We start from the raw sequence: 23,608 nt of genomic DNA on the forward strand, positions 1-23,608 counted from the left end.
TGGCCGGGATATGGCGAAATCAAGTGAAGCGCGTCTCTGTCCTGGACCTTTCCAAACCTTTTGTTCAGTGACATTGCGTTGGAAGAACTGACTTCACCGCTCCCCACCAAAATGGATTGTTAACTATGGACTCCATGTTAATGACAACACCTTAAGTGGGAAAGCAGGAAGAAAACAGTATTTAAAATGCAGAGGGCTTTTGCAGGTTATAAAACAACAAACAAAAGGAGAAAATGTAACCCAGCAATTAACTGTAAAAAAACCAATGGTGCTTTCTAAGTAAATGTGCCTGCTTTCCAACACTGAAACAGGGTGAAGATCAGAGGTGGGTTTAACAAAACCTGCCTTCAGGACGTGGTTCTCTTTCTGTCTGTCTTGCCTTCTGGTAGTGAGCTTTCAAGTAGTTTTGGAAAAGAGGATATTGCAAAAGTAATTCCATCCTTCCCTCTTCCCCTACCTTCACAAGACCTGCTTTTGAATATTAATATTATATGTTTTTCGTTTCAGTAACATATACATTCCTCTACTATGTTAGAATCCTTATTAACGCTGCTAAGCAAAATAACTGCTGGGTATTAATCTCTTAGGGGACTGGACCATGTACTTGCCCGGACTTGTCTTCTCACTACAGCTCCCTACCCAAAACAACACCAAGGACACGGTGTCCTTCAGTTCCATTAGAGAAAGCTCCTGGGCCACCAAATCTAAAAAGATCAACTGCTTTACATATTTCTCCATGTGATGAGCATGTGTTCATGTAATTTATGGTAGTATCTGGTGGCTTTGTGTATGAGTGTCATATTTCCATAATGTGCCTCGGTGTCTCATGGAAATGAACCAAAGCAGGGCCACTGCATTGTGCAACAGGGGGATGGGTATTCACATCATAGTCTGTGGTGCCTTATGGAGTTGCACAGTGCACAACCTGGGCAACGATGGGTGGTGGCCCTGATTGCTAAAGTCATTAGACAGGCCCCTGGGGAGCTTGGGTGTGTGCTGTTGGGAGAAGACAGTGTGTGCTTCAAGAGCAGTGGTGGAGGACATTAGCTAGCGTGGGGAAGAGTTCACTCTGTGTGATTATGAGGTGAGATTTATATCGCCTGCCAAGCTTTAAGAGAGGCTGATGAAGGAAATATTAGGGCCCTGCTTCCTGGGAGGCTCCGACTTTGGGGTGTGGTTGACCTCAAACCCCAGAGGGAGCTGGGCTGTAGCCAGCAGGGTCCATTCACTAGCCTACAACTTTTCTGAAGGTGTGTCAGCCCTTAATGGACAGGGAGGGAGGGTTTTAAAAAAAATCTTTTTAATTAAAAAAAAAAATCTGGTAGCACCTTAATGTCCAGGGGGAGCTTGCTTTCTCTGCAACCTGGAGGCTTACCAGTGAGCATGTTTCATGGGAGGTGCTCTCTTCTGCCAGCAAAGTGTTCAAGCCAGCACTCATCTGCAACTGTTGATCTCTTTGGAAATCCTAAATAGAGCTGCTGAATTGTTGTCATGGTTACCTGGGACAGTTTCTGAGGCCAGAATGTTTTCAAGGAGGGCAGCCCTGAGCTGGGTATCCTGGGTTTCTGAGTAGGCAACTGACTCAAGAGAATTGCTTCCCGCTTCCTTCTCCCATGCTCCTAATCCCTAGCCAGGAACCTGATGTCTTCAGAGATCATTTTAGCTTCAGCCCAGCCCAAACCTACTGCCCATGCTTGATTTAGCCTTAAAAGATCAGGCTGACCTAGCAGCACCCTGACTATGGCTCTGGTGTGTCTCCTCCCTCTACAAACCAACATAGGTTCCTGGATTCACTCATGCATGCAGCTTCTAGGCAAAAGGCACTTGAGAAGTGGTTCTCTGCGCTTCATATGTTAATAAGGAACTGACATTTTTGAAAACCTCTTATGAGCCCAGCACTTCACTTGTATCTCATGTAATTTACCACCTCCTAGCCAGGGAGGAATATCATTCACATTTTATCTATGAGGAACCAGGGGCTTGTAGTGGTGATGCCCAGAGCTCTACAACTAGGACGTAGCAGATCTGGAATTCAAATTACCTGTTTGGTTCTAAAGATAGCCCTCTTTCCTTCAAATATGGCAGCCAGTTTAGTCACTAAGAATTGGCAGCCCCAAAAGACTCTCAACCATCTACTGGACATTGAAGATTCATTCATTCATTCATTCGATAAACATGTCCTGAGTCTGCTCTGTGCCAGACCCTCTGATGGCCACTGGGGACACACAGATAAATCAGACACAAGCTCTGCTCGTGAAAAAACTAACTCACTGACAACCAGCAGTGAGTAAATGAGAGGAATCTGTAAGATGCTACAAAAAGGAGCAGTCAGGGAACTCATTTTGGAGGAAGTGACACCTAACTGAACCAGCTAAGTCTCAAGGTATGTCCAGTTGTGGGGAATAAACAGCAGAATCAGACCCAATCCCTAACACTTAAGGAACTCAAAGTAGAGTTACAGAGACAAGACTCATGTTCATGGCACAACGAAAAGACAAAAAAATCACCGATTAAGGTCCCAAACAGGTGTTCTACATGGAAGTATGGGAGGATTGACAAACTTAAACAGCAGAAGTTGGGGTCATTGAAGAAAGGCTAGGGAAATGAAATGGAAGCCACCTTTTTTCATGAGATTCTTCTTAAAAGTCTTTGATCTCTCCCTTTTTTATTCCCAACTCTTGCCATAGTCACCCGTGGCTCTCCTCTGATTTCTTTTCATTTCTCGTTTTCTACTAAAGGAAAACACTCACTTATTCAACATCTTTAGAGCGAGTGCTGAGAGCAAGGCATTAATCTAGGTCCTGATGGTGGTCGTAGTGGTGAGAACGTACAAATATGAACAAGACATGGAGCCCTTGAGCAGCAAATGAACAACCTAAATGATTAAAGTTTGAGAGATGTGAGTCCCAAACCAAATGGCATAAGGAATGAAATTATTCAGATTTGGAAAAGGGACTGTCATTCAGGAAAGATTTCATTGTAGTTGGTTTGTTCACTCATTTCTTCAGCATTCATTCACTGATGACTCCTATCTACAAGATTCCCTCCTCAAAGAGCCCACAGTTGACCACAGGTCCAGGAGACATAAGCAACCATTACAATAGAGGGTGATAAAGAAGCATGAGATGTACACTGGGCCATGGATGTTCGTAAGAGGGAGCTCGGAAGACAGAGTTGGAAGCTTTTGAACCGATTCCTAAAACTAAACAGGATTTTACCAGGTGGAGAAGTGAGGAAAGGGAAGGCTAAAAGGCGCTGAGATTGTATTTGGAGCACCTTGGTGTGGGGCGGTTGGAGGGAGACGAGGTGTTAAGATATACTGCCCCCAGAGTGGAAAAGCCTTGAACACCAGACTAAAAAGTTTGGTCTTTTTCAAGGAGGTAGTGGGCAGTCGCAGAGAGGTCTGAGCAGGTGAGGACCCTAACAAGCTTTTCGTTTTGGAAATGTCCCTCTAGTAAGCGAGAAGGGTGCACTAGAGCCGGATGGGGATGAGGGCTCAGCCACAGACGTTTACAGCAGCTGTATCTTTGTGCCTGAGACTGCACCAGACGGGAGCCTAAACTAAGCAGGAGGAGTGGGGGTGGGGGAATGGAAGGTGAAAGGAGAGTCCCGCGTGAGGTCTACATTCAGGACAAGGACAAACGCAACTCCAGGCACCGCACAGCTGCCGGGAAAACCCGCCTCCTCTTCCAGATCCCTCTAGGGAGGAGCTCCGGTCAAAGCACGTGATGCCTGGGGAACCACGTTTACTATGGGCAGTCCTCCCGTTCATCCGCGGTTTCAGGGGTTGCCCCACCGATCTCCCACACCTGGACTCTTTACCGCAGTGCTAGAGGAATCTGTTCTCTTCCACGCGTCCCGCTATACTCCTCTTGCAGACCGTGGTTAGGCGAGATAAACAGCGCAGGAGCCCTTTGCCCACACTAAAGATGGCGACCAGTTGCGCTCACTCTGGGTCGGGGGAGCGGGTTCCAGGCGCCAGGCCTCACTGGGCGAGGCGCAGACGGAAGGGGCGTCTCTCGAGATAACTTTTCGACCTTCCTGGGAGGGCGCCTGAGCCGAGGGGTGTGGCCTAATCTGAATTATAGCAGCTGACTGGCTTTTCGGCAGGTGGGCGGGGTGTCTGCCCTAACCCACCCCTCCCTCTTCGAACCGGAAGTGTCTCTCGGTCTTTCCAGCTGGTTGTCATTTCACTCGGCTCGGTCCTAAGGAGAGGGACTCAGCCGCGGCTGCTGAACCCGGGCACCGGGAGGCGGTGGCAGCGGCGGCGGCGGCGGCGGCAGCGGCGACAGCAGAGGAGGAAGGAGGAGAGAAGAAGAGCCAGGCGGAGTCCGCAACTACGACAGCGGGGACTGCGGGACCGGGGTAAAGCGACGGCGGCGGCGACGACGGCCCAGCAACCGTGAGGAGAAACAAAAGCCTTCTAAATTACAGTTTTTAAAAAAATCTGGGGGAAAAAAGAGAGAGAGCGAGCAAAGGGGGGAAGGCCCTTGTCTTTTAGAGTAACTACGCTGGTGGGGTTTTCCTATTTTTCCTCTTTTTTCCCCCCTGCGGAGAATCGAACTGAGAGAACTGAACAAACCGCCCCTGGGTCCCATGAGGGAAAAAAACCCCGGAGCCGCAGAGAGGGGTAGAGGCCGAAACCGCAGGACCTTCCAGGTCGACCCCTTGGTCCCCGCACCCCGGGGCCGCCAGCTTGTCCTCGTCGAGTCTCTCTAATACGTCCTGATCGCGACACCCCCAAGAGGGAGAAACGGGTGTTTCCAACCCATTTCATGGGGGAGAGGAGGCCGGGGGGAGCCCCAGGAACAGCGACCGCAGCAAGATCTGCACCCAGAGCTTCAGGAACAGCCCCAGAGGCCAAAACTGCACCCCGTGAAAGATCAGAAACAGGACCAGGAACAGCAGAAACTTCCCTGCAATCATCTTTCCATTAGTCAATGCTGATTTCCTCTCCCGCAACCAGGAATTCGCCTCCCACCCCAAATAACCTAATATAATCTATATATATAAATATATAATATATAATGTTCTTAAATTATTCCTGATTTTTTTTAACCAAGCTGCCAAGAAAAGAACGTATTCTCCCCTTAGCCCTATTCTAATTTTTATGTGAGTGAATCTAAACTGCTGAAGAAGACCATATGTGATTCTTAAATTATATATATATATATTTTTACTCCGCGCAATGCTTATTCTTCCACATCCATAGATGCTTGAGAAGCTGTGTTTTTGTCATTCATGTACGTTTTCCTTTGGAAAAAGAAAGCGCCTATTTTACTAACCAAAGACTTGATTTTTACCCTCTTCGTTTTTATTCCCTCCTAGAATAAGTTGGATTCATGTCAATGTTTTAAGACTTTTTTTTTTTTTTTAGTTTTTTTCTTTCAGAGACCAGAATTCCAAATCTGAACTAATTTAGGGTGATAAGCTGCGATCTTTGAGCTAGCTAAAAATAAGACATTTCAAACAAACAACTTAAATTTGGGGTAGAGGATACAAAGGCGTGAGACATCAGGTTGTTGTTTTTTTTTATCATAAGATTCTGAGCCTAAAAATAATAAATGGGGGATTACGGGTTTGGAGTGCTAGTGCAAAGCAATACTGGGAATAAATCTGCTTTTCCAGTCAGATTCCATCCGCATCTGCAGCCTCCACACCATCACCAAAATGCCACCCCCAGCCCCGCTGCTTTTATAAATAATAACACAGCTGCCAATGGCAGCAGTGCCGGGTCAGCTTGGCTCTTTCCTGCCCCGGCTACCCATAACATTCAGGATGAGATCTTGGGATCAGAAAAGGCAAAAAATCAGCAACAGGAACAGCAAGACCCTTTAGAAAAGCAGCAGCTCTCCCCCAGTCCAGGTCAGGAAGCTGGAATACTGCCTGAAACTGAGAAGGCAAAATCTGAAGAAAATCAAGGGGACAATTCTTCAGAAAACGGCAACGGGAAGGAGAAAATAAGAATCGAATCACCAGTGTTGACAGGGTTTGATTATCAAGAAGCCACGGGGCTAGGTACTTCAACCCAACCCTTGACATCTAGCGCGTCGTCTCTTACTGGTTTCAGTAACTGGTCAGCAGCGATAGCGCCTTCTTCCTCTACAATCATCAATGAAGATGCAAGTTTCTTTCACCAGGGAGGGGTCCCGGCTGCTTCGGCTAATAACGGTGCTCTGTTGTTTCAAAATTTTCCCCATCATGTCAGCCCTGGGTTTGGAGGCAGTTTCTCTCCTCAGATCGGGCCTCTCTCACAGCACCACCCCCATCACCCTCATTTCCAGCATCATCACAGCCAGCATCAGCAGCAAAGGAGGTCTCCTGCCAGTCCCCATCCCCCACCTTTCACACATAGAAATGCTGCTTTTAACCAGCTGCCTCATTTGGCGAATAATCTTAACAAGCCCCCCTCTCCATGGAGCAGCTACCAGAGCCCCTCTCCTACACCGTCTTCTTCCTGGAGCCCAGGAGGTGGTGGATATGGTGGCTGGGGAGGTTCCCAAGGCCGAGATCACCGCAGAGGGCTGAATGGAGGAATAACGCCCCTGAACTCCATCTCGCCTTTGAAGAAAAATTTTGCAAGCAATCATATTCAGCTCCAGAAGTACGCTCGCCCCAGCTCTGCCTTTGCTCCTAAATCCTGGATGGAAGATAGCTTGAACAGGGCTGACAACATTTTTCCTTTTCCGGTAAGATTATGTTCCATTAATAGATTAAGATGAAATAAGGAAACGGCAGGGTGTAATATCTATGTAACGAAGAGAGTTTGAATTGTCTGTATTCATATCAGAGCTCTTCTTAGAAAATGAGTTAATTACCAGACATGATTTTGGCAGGAGAGGAGTATAATTTGGAACAAAATATTCAGCTTTTTTTTTGGTAAATTTCTAATTGTTATCTTCCCCTAGATGATCGTATAAATTATCATAATTATGAATACCAGGTAGCTAGTGATGTCATGATTATTAACTATAATACCTTTCTAGCCTGACAAGAGAATCGTGGTTGGTTTTTCCCTACTTATTTAAGTGAGAATAAATAATGTAGATATAAATATATTTCATTGTGGAAACTGATGAGCATTTTCTACCCGTTTGCATAACTATATAACCTCGCAAATTAATTTTTGTCCGCTGTAAGGTAGTGATTCACTGAAAACCAGCTATTGAATTATAGTTTTCTCACTGGTTATATTTTAAACCTGAAACCTCTCTGAACCCTGCGGTCTGAACAGTTTGAATTCATCAATTCGGCAATTCCTGTTAAACCTTTTTGCAAATTCTGGCCTGCCTTGTGTCAGTAAGGACTGCTAGAGAAATGATCTAAATATTTTCTTCATCCCCAATTACCCAATTATTTTTGCATACTATGAAACTGTTGATCTCAGAGTGAGTCTTTTATGATGACTTTCACCCATTTGTTTATTTTCCCGTGTTAATACTGGGGGTGTAGATAATTAAACCATTCCTAAAAATAGACCCAGGCAAAGATCACTTGTCTTTCTTGCCACCAGTGTATCCTTATTCTGCAAGAGTCACATTGTTTCATGTTTTTTAATTAATGAGCAGCCAGTCTAGTTGATAGACATAGGATAAAGGGAATTTCATAGTTAACTGAACGTCAGATGCCCCACTAAATTTGTATACTTTGGGGGTATGATCATTTATATGTGTTTAGGAAATTTATATGGGTTTTAAGCTAACATTGAATCAGTCCTCAGAACAAACCCCACAAGATAAGTTCTGTTATTATCCCCATTTTAGAGATGAGAAAATTGCGTATCAGCAAGATATAATAACTTGCCCAAGAGCACACAGCTGATAAGAGTACAAACTCTAGGTTAAAAAGCAAGGATTAAAAAATGCTGCATACATGTGTAGGCATACACATGTGCTATATCTAGAGGGTTATTTTAGAGATCTTTCGGCAAAGGCTCAGACAGATTTCAAAATAATTGCAATGTCTCCATATATGATGTCAACACAAGTAGAATTATCTGTTTTAATTAATAATTTGCTCAGAGGGAGGGGAAGTTTGCTAAGAGAACCCTGTGTCATTCCAAGGAATTAAATATACCTTCTCTAAGGATTCAGGTATAATGATTAGGATGTATCTTAAAATATTTGGTGAAATCTAGTTAAAAAAATTTTTTTTCAATAATTTTTTTGCCCAGGTATAAAAAAAGCTGTTGGCTTTTGTTTTTAGAACGGGTTTTTACTCAAACTGAAGAGAGCAATTATCATGCTTTAGTGGTCAGGTGAAAGGCTGTTGAAGACATTGGCAATCCATGAAGTCTGTTTTTATAAAGTTGGTTTTGATATTCCTTTGAACATAAATTTAAGGGAAATTTAATGCAAAGGTAACTTTTATGAATTATTTATATATTCCTAATTGAAAAAATCTAAGACGGCATTCTCAACATTTTAACTGGGTTAAGATTGGCTCAGAATTAAAAATACTTTTCTTTTCTATTTTGCTACTTATAAAGTGACAGAATGAATTTATGTGACCTCATAGTTTGTTTTCCATTCTCAGTTTACTGACTTTTGATAAAGGTTTGCTTTGGGAAAAATAAAAATTTCAGAAAATGTATAAACTATATGTATATGCACATTATTAATATTTTTATGGAGCTAATGGGATGTGTTTAACATGTGAAATTTTTTTAATCAGATGGTTTCTTAGAGATTAAGCTGGTGTATGAAATAATAGTAGACTAAGATTGATACTAAAAGATACTGTTAGAAACTAACTCTTCCCTTAGAATTGTTGTCTGTTATGCTGAGAATGGAAAATGGATGAGTCAATATACCTGGCTGAAATTTGGTAGGATTAGAAACTAAGTTGTTGCTTTCTGTTCACCATCCCCACCATTTTTAGGAGAGTGTGTATATTTCTGTGTGTGAGAGAGTGAAGAGAGAGAAAGAGAGAGGTTGGGAGATGGGGAGCTGAGAGCAAGCATTGGGTTGAGTTGTAAGTCACAATAAAAATAAGTGATTTGAAAAGAATCTTTATGACAAGAAATTCCTAATAGGGTTTTGAAAATATAAGAAGTTAGTAAACTGAGTACCGTGGTGCTTACTTAAATGAATGCAGTTCTGTGTGTGTGTGTTTTAGAGAATTATTCTTTTGAATAATTTTTTGGCAAAAAATACTGTTTTGAGTTGATATGAATTACTTGGTTAAATCTGATATGAAAAGATTTGAAGAAACATTTATTTGACTGGGAGCCCAGACACCTAGGTTGTGGTCTTGGCCCTATCAGTGTCATAGCATTTGGGGACCTCAGTTTCTTCATAAAATTGGGGGTGGTGGTGACCTAGGTGATTCCTAAGTTCCTTATGATTCTAAAGCAAGCTACTGTGAAATTTAAACTGCTGCAATCACAGTCCATACTTTTTTCTAAACACTGCTATCTTATTTAAATTTATTGCCTTAAACACTATTAATTTTAGGAAAGACATTTTATAGATTAGTAATTCAATTTCCGTTGCTTTTAGAAAGCATTCCTTAGGTGTTATAGAGAGATCTTAAAATTTACCACAGAAATTACAGGAGAGAATTTACATGGCTATATTATAATATTGGCATTCAATCAAAGGCTAGCATGGAATTATTATATTAAAAGGAAATAATTTACCTGAAATGTAACTAATACTGGGCAGTGTTTATTTTAATTTGAAATGAATCAGAATGGTTTTTACATTTGTTTAATTTAGGTTTGGGTACATACAGTGAATTAAAATTCATGATGACATTTTAAATTAATTTTGGGGGCCAATCTTAACCTTCTCTTTTACCCATGTTTATGGAGCAGGAGCAAAGATTCCAAATATGTGAATAATTCTCTAAATAACTGATATGACAGGCATTATATTTTGGGATTTTCTTTGTATTAAAATTTGTTTCTAAGTTATTTTTGCTTAGCTTAAAGTTTTCATTATGTGGATGCAGATAACATGCCTGAAATCCAGTTTTCAGATACAACTAAACTAATATGTATTTAATAATAGCTAACATGCCTTTGATAGTCTAAGTGTTTTACATGTATTAACTCATTTACTTCATTCAACAATCCTATGAAGTAGAAATTATTATTGTTATTATTACTATTCACACATGAGATTTGGCTTTTAACCATTATACTACAGTGTCTTTTCACATAGACATGTTACAGATGAGGGCAGCGGTAAATGCCTCCCGGAAACGTGTAAGATGAGAGAAAAAGTTTTACAGTGAATCATTGATACCTGATGATTAAAAGCTGATTATAAAGTTTTGAAAAGTGGAAAATAATAGAATATATTTATTTGTCAACTTTAAAATATTAAACAAATAATATTCAAATCAATATTTTTTTGTTTGATTTTAGTACGTACTATGTACTAGGTACTGAGCTACGTGCTTTCACATATGTTATCTCACTTCATGTATAGGATTTCTCAACCCTATGAGGCTTAGTTTTATTGTCTTAATTTCAAAATGAAGAAACAAGGGCCATGTTTATGTGACTAAAGGCATGATTTGACCCTTACATTAAGGGGAGGAAAATCCTACCCATCCTGCCAAACACATCCTGGAATCCTGATGTCCAAACCAAATAATATATTGGGGCACCTGCCAGTAATTAATTTGAATATAGCAGTTCTTTGGAGGGGTGCCTAGATCTTCTGTCCTTACAGGAATGTAAAGGAGAATTGTATGCTATATATCCTAGTACTCTCTTATATTCAGCTCAGTTATGCCCCCATCTCCATTAGCTAAGAGCCAAGAAGAAGACCAAAAAGAAAAAAAAAAAAAAAAAAAGAAAAGAAAAAGGAAAGGGGGGAGACAAAATCTGTTACAAAGATGATCCTAAAACTTGATTGATAGGGAGACATTTTAGGATTTGGAGCCCATTTGCTCTTACTTGGTCACCATGGATTTGTTAAGTTGTCTTAACCAGGCAAATAATTTATGTTACTTTAATAACTCTCCTTGTGTTTTCAGTTTATTGATCCTCAAAATTATATATGGCATCTTATATCTGAAAACAGAAAGTTACTGCATCGCTTCGGGTCTGAAAGTCATGGTGAATTATCAATATTAAAATTACCTAAAGTGCAACGTTGTTACATTTTTTGTTTTCTCATATAGTCCCAAGGGATATAGGAAACATTTTCTTTGACTTTGTATTAATCTATATTAGAAGATGGGAAAGTAATTTTTTTTAACTGTAAGGTATGGGTTGGATGGTTCTGGTTCCAGCAGAATTGAAATATTGGAAAAGTTTGGGAAAAGCTTACCAGATACCATTTTACACCTTTTTGTAGAAAGCCTTTTAACTAGGTTTAATTGCTTTTCTGATGGAATTGAAACTTGGGCAGGGTAGTTTTTTGATTATTTTTTGATGTGTCTTCAGGGAAGCCATGGAATATGATCAACACACTGTTCCAACATCTTTCAGGAAAAACCTGGTTATTGCAAGCCTAGTGAATGTGCTTGTTGCTAGTTGCAACTAGAAAGATGTTATTTAGTTCATGAGTTTATGCTTTTGAGAATAATTTTTGTTGGTGTTCACGAGAAAGAAATGGAAAAGTAGTCTTAAAGTTAACATATGCCTATTTTGAATTTTACAGTCTAAATCTATTTTCCTTACGACTTTTTTGCTCTTTCTATTAAGGAAAATAAGCTTGAGGTTCCATTATCACATTTTTTCAGCACTATATTTTACCTCAGTTTTTGGTCCCATCACAGATGAGATAATATATTTCTATTTAAGGCAGGGAGCTTGTAACATGAGCATTCATTTTAATTTTTCCTGACAAAAGTCATTTTGTATTTAATTGTTCAAACAAAATTGTTCTTGAGGAAATTAAAGTATATTTTTACCATGATAAATTTATAGCAGTATAGAATTTTTTACTTCAAAGTTAGCATAGATTCTCATCCTATTGTATAATATTGGAACAGAAGGAGTTACACTTTAAGGTTTTCAGAAAATTCTCAATAGAAAGATAAAAGATCTATATAGATCCTATTTTTAATCAATTTCTGAAGCTAACACTTGGATAATTACTGAGAAAGGCTATTGTGTGAGGCCAAAAATATAGTAGACTGAAGCACAGGCCCTGGATCCAAACAGACTTACGTTTGATCTGAACTCTAGTTAGCTGTGTGACCTTGAGCAAGTCACTTAAATTTGAGAACACAGACCTGGCAGTGAAGGGTTATTCTAAGGTACTTTAAATATGTGGCCGTATTAGGTAGCTTACATTTTTTTGTTTAAAATAAAATTAAAATCTCTAATATTGAGTAAAATCAGGAAATTAAAATAACTACAAAAAGCTTGGGTATCTATGAAAGATTTTGAGCAGTCCTTAGTTTTGCTTGTCTTATCATATATGCTCCACTTCTCAGAGTACTACTTTTAAATAAGCTAGATGCAACCCAGGACAGATAAAACATTTAGCAGAATTATCAGTTTTCTTGAAGAGAAGTTTTTTTTTTTTTTTTGCGGTACGCGGGCCTCTCACTGTCGTGGGCTCTCCCGTTGCGGAGCACAGGCTCCGGACACTCAGGCTCAGCGGCCATGGCTCACGGGCCTAGCCGCTCCGCGGCATGTGGGATCTTCCCGGACCGGGGCACGAACCCGTGTCCCCTGCATCGGCAGGCGGACTCTCAACCACTGCACCACCAGGGAAGCCCGAAGAGAAGTTTTAATAATTGTTTATATACCTAAACATTTATTAGCATTGGCAGCCTGCATCTTTCAGTAGTTTGAAAGATTTTGCCTATTTTTAAGAAATTTAGAACATTTGATTGTTTTTGTATACATTAAAGGAGACTGTACTTTTTTTTAAACATCTTTATTGGAGTATAATTGCTTTACAATGGTGTGTTAGTTTCTGCTTTATAACAAAGTGAATCAGCTATACATATACATATATCCCCATATCTCCTCTCTCTTGCGTCTCCCTCCCACCCTCCCTATCCCACCCCTCTAGGTGGTCACAGAGCACCAAGCTGATCTCCCTGTGCTACGCGGCTGCTTCCCTCTAGCTATCTGTTTTACATTTGGCAGTATATATAAGTATATATAAGTCTCACTTCATTCCAGCTTACCCTTCCCCCTCCCTGTGTCCTCAAGTCCATTCTCTACATCTGCGTCTTTATTCCTGTCCTGCCCCCAGGTTCTTCAGAACCATTTTTTGTTTTTTGTTTTTTTTAGGTTCCATATATGTGTTAGCATACGGTATTTGTTTTTCTCTTTCTGACTTACTTCACTCTGTAAGACAGACTCTAGGTCCATCCACCTCACTACAAATAACTCAATTTCATTTCTTTTTATGGCTGAGTAATATTCCATTGTATATATGTGCCACATCTTCTTTATCCCTTCATCTGTCAATGGACACTTAGAAGGAGACCGTACTTTAATGAAGAATTTATGATTTTGTTCATTAAAAGACAGGAAAAGGTGCCATAGATTTGAATTGAATATATTTTAGCTTTTATCCTGGAATTAAGTTCTGTTTTTTATATTTTAATTAATTTATTTAGCATATATTTATTGAGTACCTGCTATGTTATGGACTAGGCATAGGTAGATATCTCATAAAAATTGTTTTGATTTGATTCATAATGTATTTCTGACCTGTGCTAATCTTTGAATGATACTGAACATGCATTTTTTATCATTGTAAACAAATTAGCAACTAGCCCAATAGTTATATTTCATTTTAATCCACGAGCTGTTTAAACTTCAAGGCAAACTAACAGGTTCAACTTTAGGTATAACAGAAACAGAGTGTAAATGACAGTTCCAAATATTTTATTAATGGTCACATTTATAAATATACACCTGTACACAACATGTGCTTTTTTAAGTTCTGTGACAAAATGGTACTACAAAAGGCAAACTTTAGCCTGTGGGTCACAGAATTTAGGTCTCATTACATGTCAAGGAAAAAAACTCCATCAGTCACTTACAGGTTCTCCCTCATGTTTGCAAACTGAATTTTTAAAGTTTAAAGTCTTAAGCTGAAGAAGTACTTTTCATATTGTAGAGTATTTAGATTGGGCAATTTCTATTTGCTGCATATTTACCAGATATATCCCAGTCATTGCTTGCTTTTAGCTCTAAAATAAGTTATAGTTAATTCCTCAGTATTATACACTTTAAAGCCATATTTATATTTAAATGTTATGCAACATACTTTTAATAATAGTTTTCCCAGGTGTTTTTGAGGAATGCATCTGGTGCTAGTCAGTAAAATAACTGCTGTAGCCTTACTGTCTCTAAGAACCTTAAAAAGAACCAAACAATGTAAGAACAGTTGCTACTCAGAAAAACCTCCTAATTATCATATGGAAGTCAGATCTGAGTTGATCTGAGTTTCAACGATGGCTCTGCCACTTACTAGCTGTGTGACCTAAGGCAAGCTCCTCAACTTTCCTGATCCTTCATTTTCACATTTCTTTTGTCCAGTGTTTTTGAAGTAAAATGAAATATGCCTAATATTTGGCTTCCAAAAGATTCTGTTGGTATAAGAAAGTCATCAAATAGAAATATTAATTCAAAATTTTGCAAATAGCACAGATTCTTAAAAGGTGAAAACCATTGTGTAACTGGTATATGGTAATTTGAGTTTAACTCTAAAGAAGAATTTTATAATCTGAACTATAATTTTGTTTAATAAACTCAATACTTAATAGTGGGAGTCAGCCCAGATGATGCTCCCATTTTCTTGAACATTGCTGGAAAATTTAGTGACCAACTGGTTTTTTTGTTTGTTTGTTTGTTTCCTCTTTGGATAAAGTTTTTCCCCCCAAGTCTTTTTCATTTCTTATTATGGAAAAGTTTAAACATATTCAATAATAGAGTAGTGTATAGCAAATTCCCATGTACATACATGTCACCTGGCTTCCAACAATGATCAGCTCCTGGACAGTCCTCTTTCATCCATCTTCCTAACTGTCTCTTCCTGCTTTCATGTTATTTTGAAGCATTTCCCAGGTATTGTATCATTTCATCTGTAAATGGTTTAGTATGTGTCTCTAAAAGATAGTCTTTTTTCCCCCCTTAAAAACATACAAAAATATCTTCTAGTTGTTTTTTAAAGAAAGATAGTGAGAAATTGAAGCAAGGCCCACATTTCTGTTGTACCTGCTCAGCCTGTTTCACTGCTCAACCTGATGCTAATCTCTAAAGAAACCACTATTGGCCGCATCTCCCTTCTAGGTCAAGAAGGGTGCTGGTGGTCACATGGCCGTCAAAAAAAAAAAAAAAAAGAGATCCAACAAGACACCAAAACATCAGCTGATGACCACAAATTTGGGAGGAGATTGTTCAGTTTTCCTCTCTTCATTTCAGCCTTCTTCTGGGTTCAGGCTTCTGTGGACTTGGGGGAAGGATCTCCAAAAGGAGAGAGAACAGGACAGCACTGAGAGCGTTTTGGTTGTGTTTTTGTTTGTTAATGTGTTTTTGTTTTTCCAAAGGGAAATTTAAAGGTTTGGGGTCTTTTGCAGGCCTTTGGACTGCATCACATTTTTTTCATCTCTTGCTGTTTTTCAACCCACAAATGTTTGATGCTTTCAATGGACTGTGTGCTAGGAGTACATGACCAAGGCAGACATGCTCGTCCTCGTGAACTGTACAGTCTGGTGACCTCTTGCTCTGTGCCTGCGTGTTGAGAAGTGCCTTCTGCTCCGGAGACTGGAGAGCTAAGGATGTGGCGGGGGGAGCTGTGAGGGCCCAGAGGCCGACACTGGGCACAGGCTGCCTTTTGACGTTGCTGTCAAGGCTCATGAAAGAGAAGAGACATTATGGATGTTATGGGTTATAGGATACAAGCCTCAGTTTAAGAATAAAGATTGTGTATTTGGGTGACCGTTCTCTCTGCTGACTCCGGACCCTGATCAGGCCCAGCAGATGTATAGCAGAGGACTGCTGACTGCCAGTAAGCAGCCAAAGATAGAGGAATGGCCAGAGGGTCTAAATGACTTCATTCCTTAGGGCCTAGTTTTAGTAGCTCTTCCCACTTTCCTGAACTAATGACCTCTTGCCCCAAATAGCTTATTAGGTAGGAAATATCTTTTTTTTCCCCTTTTTTGTTTCTCTATGAAAGTGAGCTATGGGAAATAGCAGAGAACAGCTGAATTATTCAGATACAAACAATACCTAATTTAATATGTTAGTTTCGGGCTCTTTTGCCATTTCACCAGAAAGAGAAGGGGCAGAGGGAATGTTTATTGAGAGGATCTCCTAGCTGGCGGGTGTGGTGCGGACCTTGTCTCATTTCTCCGCACCCCAGTTTTATAAGGGAGGTGGGATCCTTATTTCCATGATGAAATCAAGGTTCAGAGACAATGCAGTGTCAAGATCAGTTGTCTTCTAAGTGGTGATTTACACGCAGGTCTTGGACTAGATTTTAATTATTTCCCTCTGCCAGGCAAGGTGAAAATGAGCAAATAGTTAACAAGAGGAAGGGGTCTATTGATTTAGGAACTGACTAATCAAGTCTAGAATGCCAAGTTGTGTTTTTAATACAGTCAAGTGGTGACAAGAAATATTTACCACTTTAAGGATTTCTAATGGTGAACCTGAATGTGGTTTATTTAGTGAAGGTGGGATAAAAGAAAATTTTCTCAGAGGCTTTCTGGAGAGATCAGATTCATCAGTTCATGTGGAAGAAAATGGAGCTATTGATCCAGTCAGGGTAATACCCCAAAGACATTGATTCATTTTGTTATAGTTTATTATTCTATTAGGAAGCACTTGGTAGCCCAAGATCTGGAAGACTCTGCCTCATTATAAAGCGGTCCTAATGAGAAAGCACTGACTGAAGAGGGATCCTGCTAAGAAATATGAGATGCTATTAAATGTGGTTTCTCCTACTTCAGGTAATTACCTCTTTCACTTTAACCTCTGACACTTGTTCTCTGCATTCAGACCCTGTATACAGTGAAGGATTTCATACCTTGCAGGTGTTGATAGATTGGAATTTCTAGGTCATGACAAAGCTCATTTAAATGGACCACTTCTCTGAGCTTCTGCTCTGAAGTCAGACTCCACCACTTACTTCGTGACTTTGAGGGCAAGTAGTTAACTTCTCAGAACTCATTTGCCTAAAATGGGGGTGATAATTGTATCCACTTTACATGATGGTTGTGAGGAACTAATGTACATAAATCATACATCATTCATCTGAGACACAACACAGAGCCAGGAGGGACATGTTAGCCACTTTAATGATGATGGTAACGATGACGAGGGACTTACTGGATGCTGCACAGTTGCTACAGTCTGTGGCTGTGGAGGTGAGTGGAGCTCGCAGTCCAGTGGCAGAGGGGGTGGGTAGCTGTAACAGAACTTGTCAATATCATGTGGGCTGTCAGTGTTCTAGGGGGATATGGGGAAAAAGGGACTTGTGCCTGCACAGGGATGGAAGGGTCATCTGGTAGTGGAATCTTGAAAGCTGACTATATTGCCAACCTTTGGTATCTGTGGCCTTAAATACTTAACCCAAGAAAAATATTTACATTTTGGCAAATTTTGGATTAAAACTCCCAGAGTTACCTTTGATTAATTATGGGCTGTGCTGGCATCTCAGACTTCCTATTTATTTTGGCAGCTATACACTGGCATAGACTTTGCCTTTCAAACCAAAATATTTTCCTTTCCCTTCTTCACCAGGGAAAGTTTAAGCCGGAAAGAGAAACTTCCATAAGCTGATACAGATACCTAGCAGTCTGAGAAGTGATGCTCACAGTAATGTATGTCTTTATAGGAAGGCAATGAGTAAAGGGAGTAGCTGAATTTTGGCTTTGGTTCTTAATAATGTGGGCACGTTCAATTAAGTATATTTTGTGTTTTAGACCAGGTCTAGTAATGCTAAAACATACTAACTCAAGTATAAGAAGACAGGAACAATTAGTGGAGTGGTCAAGGTGGTTGTTCTGTTGAAACTGAACTGAATTGTAATTTTTTTTCCAATTTATGCATCTTAGAGCTTGGAAGAGAGGGCTTTGATTTGGGTTTTGAGAGCAAAGCCCTTTCTCTTCATAAGGAAACCTTAGAATGGTTGATGTAGAATATTTAAGCTGGACTGCATCACAGCTGTCAACAGGATGTAAGCTACAACTCACACCCCCAAGTATCTAATGAAGTTAACCTGTGGAATGGAATTGCTTAACTCAGTGGTTCTCAAAGTGTGGCCCCTGTCTTCACTTAGAAACTTGTTAGAAATGTGAATTCTTGGACCCTACCCAGACCTACTGAATGAGAAACTTGGCGGGTTGACCCGGTAGTCTGTTTTGACAGGACCTCCAGATGATTCTGATATACTCTTAAGTATGAGAAACACTGGCTTACATTATCCATCTGGATTTTTTTTTAAAAGCTACAAAAATGATAATTTTGGTTTGTGGCATAATTGCAATCTGGTTGTTCATCCTGATTGTAATAGACCCAACAGGTTCACGTCCTTCTTGTGGCTACTCTGGGGTGTTATAAAAAGACGTGTCATCAGTTCTTTGCTTACGTAGGTCTTCCTATTTTGCTGTGGCAGTCAGGATTATTCAGGTGTATATTAAAAGGACAGGTCCTGCTGTTTGAAATACTAATTTGTTTTGTCAGAAGGTTATTTTTATCAACTTTGATTTTCATAGTGGCTTGTGTGGTTTTTCCTTTAGAAATTGTCCTGTGAAGTAGAGATGACAGAAACTGAAACCAACAAGTTACAACTCAATATATTAAATACAATTAATTTTTACAAAATAAAAGAGGTCTACACATCGTAATCAAGTTTGCTTTGCTGAGCCTTGAAAATAATTGATGGTCTTTTATTTTCATTCATGATTATTAAGCTCGCATGTTCTAGAGTCAGAAGGCCTGGGTTCAAATTCTGCCTTCTCCATTACCTGATGTTGGTAAAGTTACTTAATCATGCTAAACTTCACTTTTTTCATCTGTGAAATGGAATAATAACTTAACACTTAATTGTATAGGATTTTTGTGAGGAATAAATGAGAATATGCATGTAAAGCATTAGAGCTTGTTAAACGTTAGCTGCTGGTACTATTATTATTGCTATTACTACCACTTCTGCTCCTGTGGTTGGCCGTAGTTAACCTAGAGATGCATTTGTGTTAGGTCTTTAATTTGTGGACCACATCTATCTGTCATCTCAACAGGAAGAAGGAAGATAAAGCTTCTTTATCTCTTCTTATGTTTTTAGTATCTCCGACATTATCCTATATTACTCTTATGCATAATTTTTGTTCTTTCTTTCATTTATTGAGTAATATTTGAGTGCCTACTGTTTGCCAGGTACTAGCCAGCACATTCCTGCCCCTAGGACCCTTATGGCAGACAGAGTATCTCATTTATTCTAATATATATCTTAACTAATGTGGTCTTTTGACTGCCATGACCATTACTTTACCCAAGGCAGCCCATTTGCTTTGGAGTGAAACTTGGGCTTGCATCCTGACTAAGCTGCTGAACTAGGCAGTAACCTGTCTGTGCAGTAAACTGTGGATTTTCTCTAGTCTTAGTTTTTGTCATTAAAATGAGAATAATAGGGCTTCCCCGGTGGCGCAGTGGTTGAGAGTCCGCCTGCCAATGCAGGGGACATGGGTTCGTGCCCCGGTCCGGGAAGATCCCACGTGCCGTGGAGCGGCTGGGCCCTTGAGGCATGGCCGCTGAGCCTGTGCATCTGGAGCCTGTGCTCTGCAACGGGAGAGGCCACGACAGTGAGAGGCCCGCGTACCGCAAAAAAAAAAAAAAAAAAAAAAAGAGAATAATACAATCTAACTTAAAAGGAGGTTTGAACATTAATTAAGACAGTATTTAAAAAGTACCTAGAATAATGTCAGGTACTCAGTAGATGCTCAGTAAAGGGTAGCTCTGCTTTTCTGCTTTTTATTTCTGTAGTCTGCCAAGAGAAACTGGCAGCAGTGGGTTGAAGCAGATGAGTGTTTTTTTGTTTTACAATAGAGTCTTTGAACTTTTATTGGAAATCAGGACATCCCCCTTCAATAAATTGTTTTAAGTAAGTTTTTTGGAAAATGCTTCTTATTTTGCATTATGTTTAGCATAATGAAAACGCAGTGACTGTCCTTTTAAGACTATAAAAGTTCATTTTCTTATTAATCAGTCATTGACCCCCCCACACCTTTTTGTGGGCAAGAAGTGATAAACTTTGATCAGTCATTCTTGTTCACATCTTTGATTCCTTCCATACTCATCATAATTTAAACTGCAAATCTTGAAAGAGCACAGACTATCTTAGGATATTGGAAAGTTAGAATACAAGTGTATTTTGTTTGTGGGAAAGGAATATTAGAGATCTAATCAAACTCTTTCCTTTTTCGGATCAGGAAAAGGGTCTAGAGGATGAAAATGCCAAGCTCACATGACACTGCAGGCTTCCTAGTGCCTAATGCTCGGTTCCACTGATTTAGGCTGATGTTCATATTTTGATCATCAGCTCAAGTTCAATCAAGAAGAGCTGTCACTTAACAAGGTTTCTATTTTATAGTTAGTTTACTTTCTGGGAAATGGATTCTAGAAAACAGGTAAGTGGTTTTGATATTTGGCTCAATTAGCAAGCCAGAAAGGAAAAATCAAAGGATGAAATATAGAAATCAAAGCACTCTTGACTTGTCACTTTGGTTCTTGGGCAGGAAAACCAACATTGTTTGTGCTGTTCTTATTCCTTGGGTTTATTTGTGTCTGTACCCCTCCACCTACTTCTTAATGACACAGACATTTACATTTTGGTCCTTTTTGTAAAATTAGATACTTAAAATAGACAGAAAAAAGTCAGTGAGGGAGAAATCAAGAATGATAAACTTTGGACCCTCTCTGAGAACAGAATGTTTACTTGACAAAATATGTGGCTTGAAACTCTGAATTACCATAGCATCATAAGAAACAAAGGGTTATACAAATGTAAAGTAGTTTATAATAATTGTAATTGCGAATAAGGTTGGATCGTGGGGAGGAGTACATATTAGACCAGGGTTGGCAAAAATGTGGTGCTTGTGCCATTGGGTCTGTATCTTGCACTTACAGGTGTCTGTTGAGACACTGTTTTCTTCTAATTCCATTCAGAGCCTGAACATTCTTCTCAACACATTGCATCTGAGAGTCAGTACCAGTTGATCAGAGTTTGTATATTGGTATTTATTTATCATCCTTGTATTAAACCGTGACGAATGAAAGGAAAGCTAGTATAAGTGTAAAAAGGATAGAGGGCTTTTTGTTTGTTTTTTAATCCCACAAAGCATTACTGAAAATTTAAATATTCATTTAGGATTTTAGTTTTAATGTACCAATTAGAAGTCAGTGGTTATTTTAGCAAAAATCTTTATATTCTAGGCAATAGGCTGGGGGGGCGGTATGAAGTGGCTTCGCTAAATTATAGGTGAAAAGGAGGCTTCTTTACTTACTGGATGGAAACAGCTGTCATAAAACAAACAAAAACACTGTATAATATTCTTTATCGACTGATTCTCTTGGGTGCTTTTGTCATTCAGTGATTGGCAAAATGCAAGTTCTGGAAGTTCACAGGTTGCTTACTACTTTAGTTGCATTAAAAAAAAAAAAAGGCTGAGGTCTCCTCTACCATCTCTCCCCACCACCATTACATTTTGACCCAGAAAACCCCCTACAACTCTATAGCCGGAAAGGGGATGTATAAAAACAAACCTCAAGATAAGGAAATAGGAGAAAAGAAATATTTCCAACATTTAAAATAAATTACTTGAAGGAATTCATTCATTCCTCAGTTGAGGAAACATACGCAGGCTTTCTAAGCTACCAGGCCCTGTGTGAGGCACAGTGATACAGATATGTGGAACAAGGCTTCTCAACCTGTTTCACATCATGGCACGCATAGAAAATGATAATATAGAAATAGAAATCATCTGCCAGGGAGTTCCTGCCACATCAGGCCCTCTGGGCAGTCCTGTGGGTTGAGGAGATGATATCTTGGCACACCCATCACCCTTTGGGAGTTACAAACATTGGGAACTTTTGATGTAAGACATACTTCCTACCCTTGGGAAACTGACAGAGAACATAGGCAAGGGAACAGATACTGAGCATTAGTGTCTCCAAGACTGGTTTTGTTGTGGAGAAGAGATAGTGGCTGGCCTGATTTTGAGTGTGGTGCATAGATTGTTGGAGGGAGGACAAATCCAGCTACTGCAGGAAGAGATAGCGGAATTTTGTCTTAACTTGTTTCTCCAGTTATGCCTCAAATCCACTTGGCTTCCGAAAGAATGTGCAATAAAGTTTTGATTTAATTCAGGGCTTGAGATGAGGAAGGATAAAAACAGAAGAGTTTTTCCTTTTTGTGAACACTAACCTTAGAAATTCTCATTCTGGCCACCTGTCCTCCTGCCTCTCTATGGACCGTATTGAGAAGATGAGGACAATGAGGAAAGGATCAGGAGGAAAAGTGGGAAAGATATTCTGGAAGAGCCATACCAGTTTGGAGCCGAAGAGCATGTTAAGGCATCTGCTCCCCTCCCATCTTCATCCCCCACCACCCTGGGGAAAAAAACCTGTAATGCTGTCTACTTTAAATATGGATTATATCCCAGTGTAACTGCCCTTGGACCCCTCAGGTTGCAGAAGTAAAAAAGAAAAGTTTGTATCCTAAAACAATTTAGTGAATATTACTGGATATCTGTGTGGTGGGTGGGGTCAGGAGGGGTGGTCCCTATTTTATGGAAGGATAATAATAGTACAGGGTGAGTAGTGTTATGGAAGGACAAAGGAGAAATGTCAGGATGATCAAAAGGACTACTTTTGCCCTATCAACCTTAAAGTTCTAGAGAAGCTGGAAGGTGGAAAAGTGAGATCCCAACAAGTGTGGAAAAAAAAAATAAGGGATAAAATGAGGCGAATCCTTTTACAAAGCCAAAGCTTTGAGTTAAAAAGTAATGAGAGGGCTTCCCTGGTGGTGCAGTGGTTGAGAGTCCGCCTGCCGATGCAGGGGACACGGGTTCATGCCCCGGTCCGGGAAGATCCCACATGCCGCGGAGCGGCTGGGCCCGTGAGCCATGGCCGCTGAGCCTGCACGTCCGGAGCCTGTGCTCCACAACGGGAGAGGCCACAACAGTGAGAGGCCCGCGTACCACCAAAAAAAGAAAAAGTAATGAGAGAGAAAATGTAATAAAGAGGGCTTTGGAAACCTCCTTTTCTTTAATACCCCTACTGTGGTCTTTATATGTGTTAATGTGTTTATTTATTCTTAAGGTGGGTCAGAAACATGTATTACTTCTTCCCCTTCAGTATTTAATTTGAAAACTTTTTCATCTACTTTTCACTGTCAAGCTAAACTTTAATTTTAGTTATCTCTAGTACTTTTTGTCCTGAAGAATGCCCCAGCAGTTGGGGTGGTTGTATATTTTCAGATTCCTCACCCACTCATGAAGTGCATTTCGTTAAGCTGGGGTTTAGACCAGCAGTGTTCTCCACACCCTGTCTTTCCTTTAATGGCAGAAAAATCAAGAATACTTTGCACATACTTGCACAAGAATACTTTGTAAGACCACTTAGTGGTCTTACAGACATTTGATGATTATTTTCAGATCTTGGCTTATAAGTAAA

General features: G+C 39.9%; 1 protein-coding gene across 1 annotated transcript in view; it reads left to right on the plus strand.

Moving 5' to 3' along the window:
• The first annotated feature begins 4,193 nt into the window (after nt 1–4,193).
• CPEB4 (cytoplasmic polyadenylation element binding protein 4) overlaps nt 4,194–23,608 on the plus strand; it is a 63,767-nt gene continuing 44,352 nt past the window's right edge. Inside the window, exon 1 of the mRNA XM_082650251.1 lies at nt 4,194–6,689. Within this exon, the coding sequence (XP_082506377.1) occupies nt 5,565–6,689 (1,125 nt within the window). The 5' untranslated portion in view covers nt 4,194–5,564. The remainder of the gene's footprint in view (nt 6,690–23,608) is intronic.

Source organism: Grampus griseus (assembly GCF_964374135.1).
Source record: "Grampus griseus genome assembly, chromosome: 3".
Taxonomy (NCBI): Eukaryota; Metazoa; Chordata; class Mammalia; order Artiodactyla; family Delphinidae; genus Grampus; species Grampus griseus.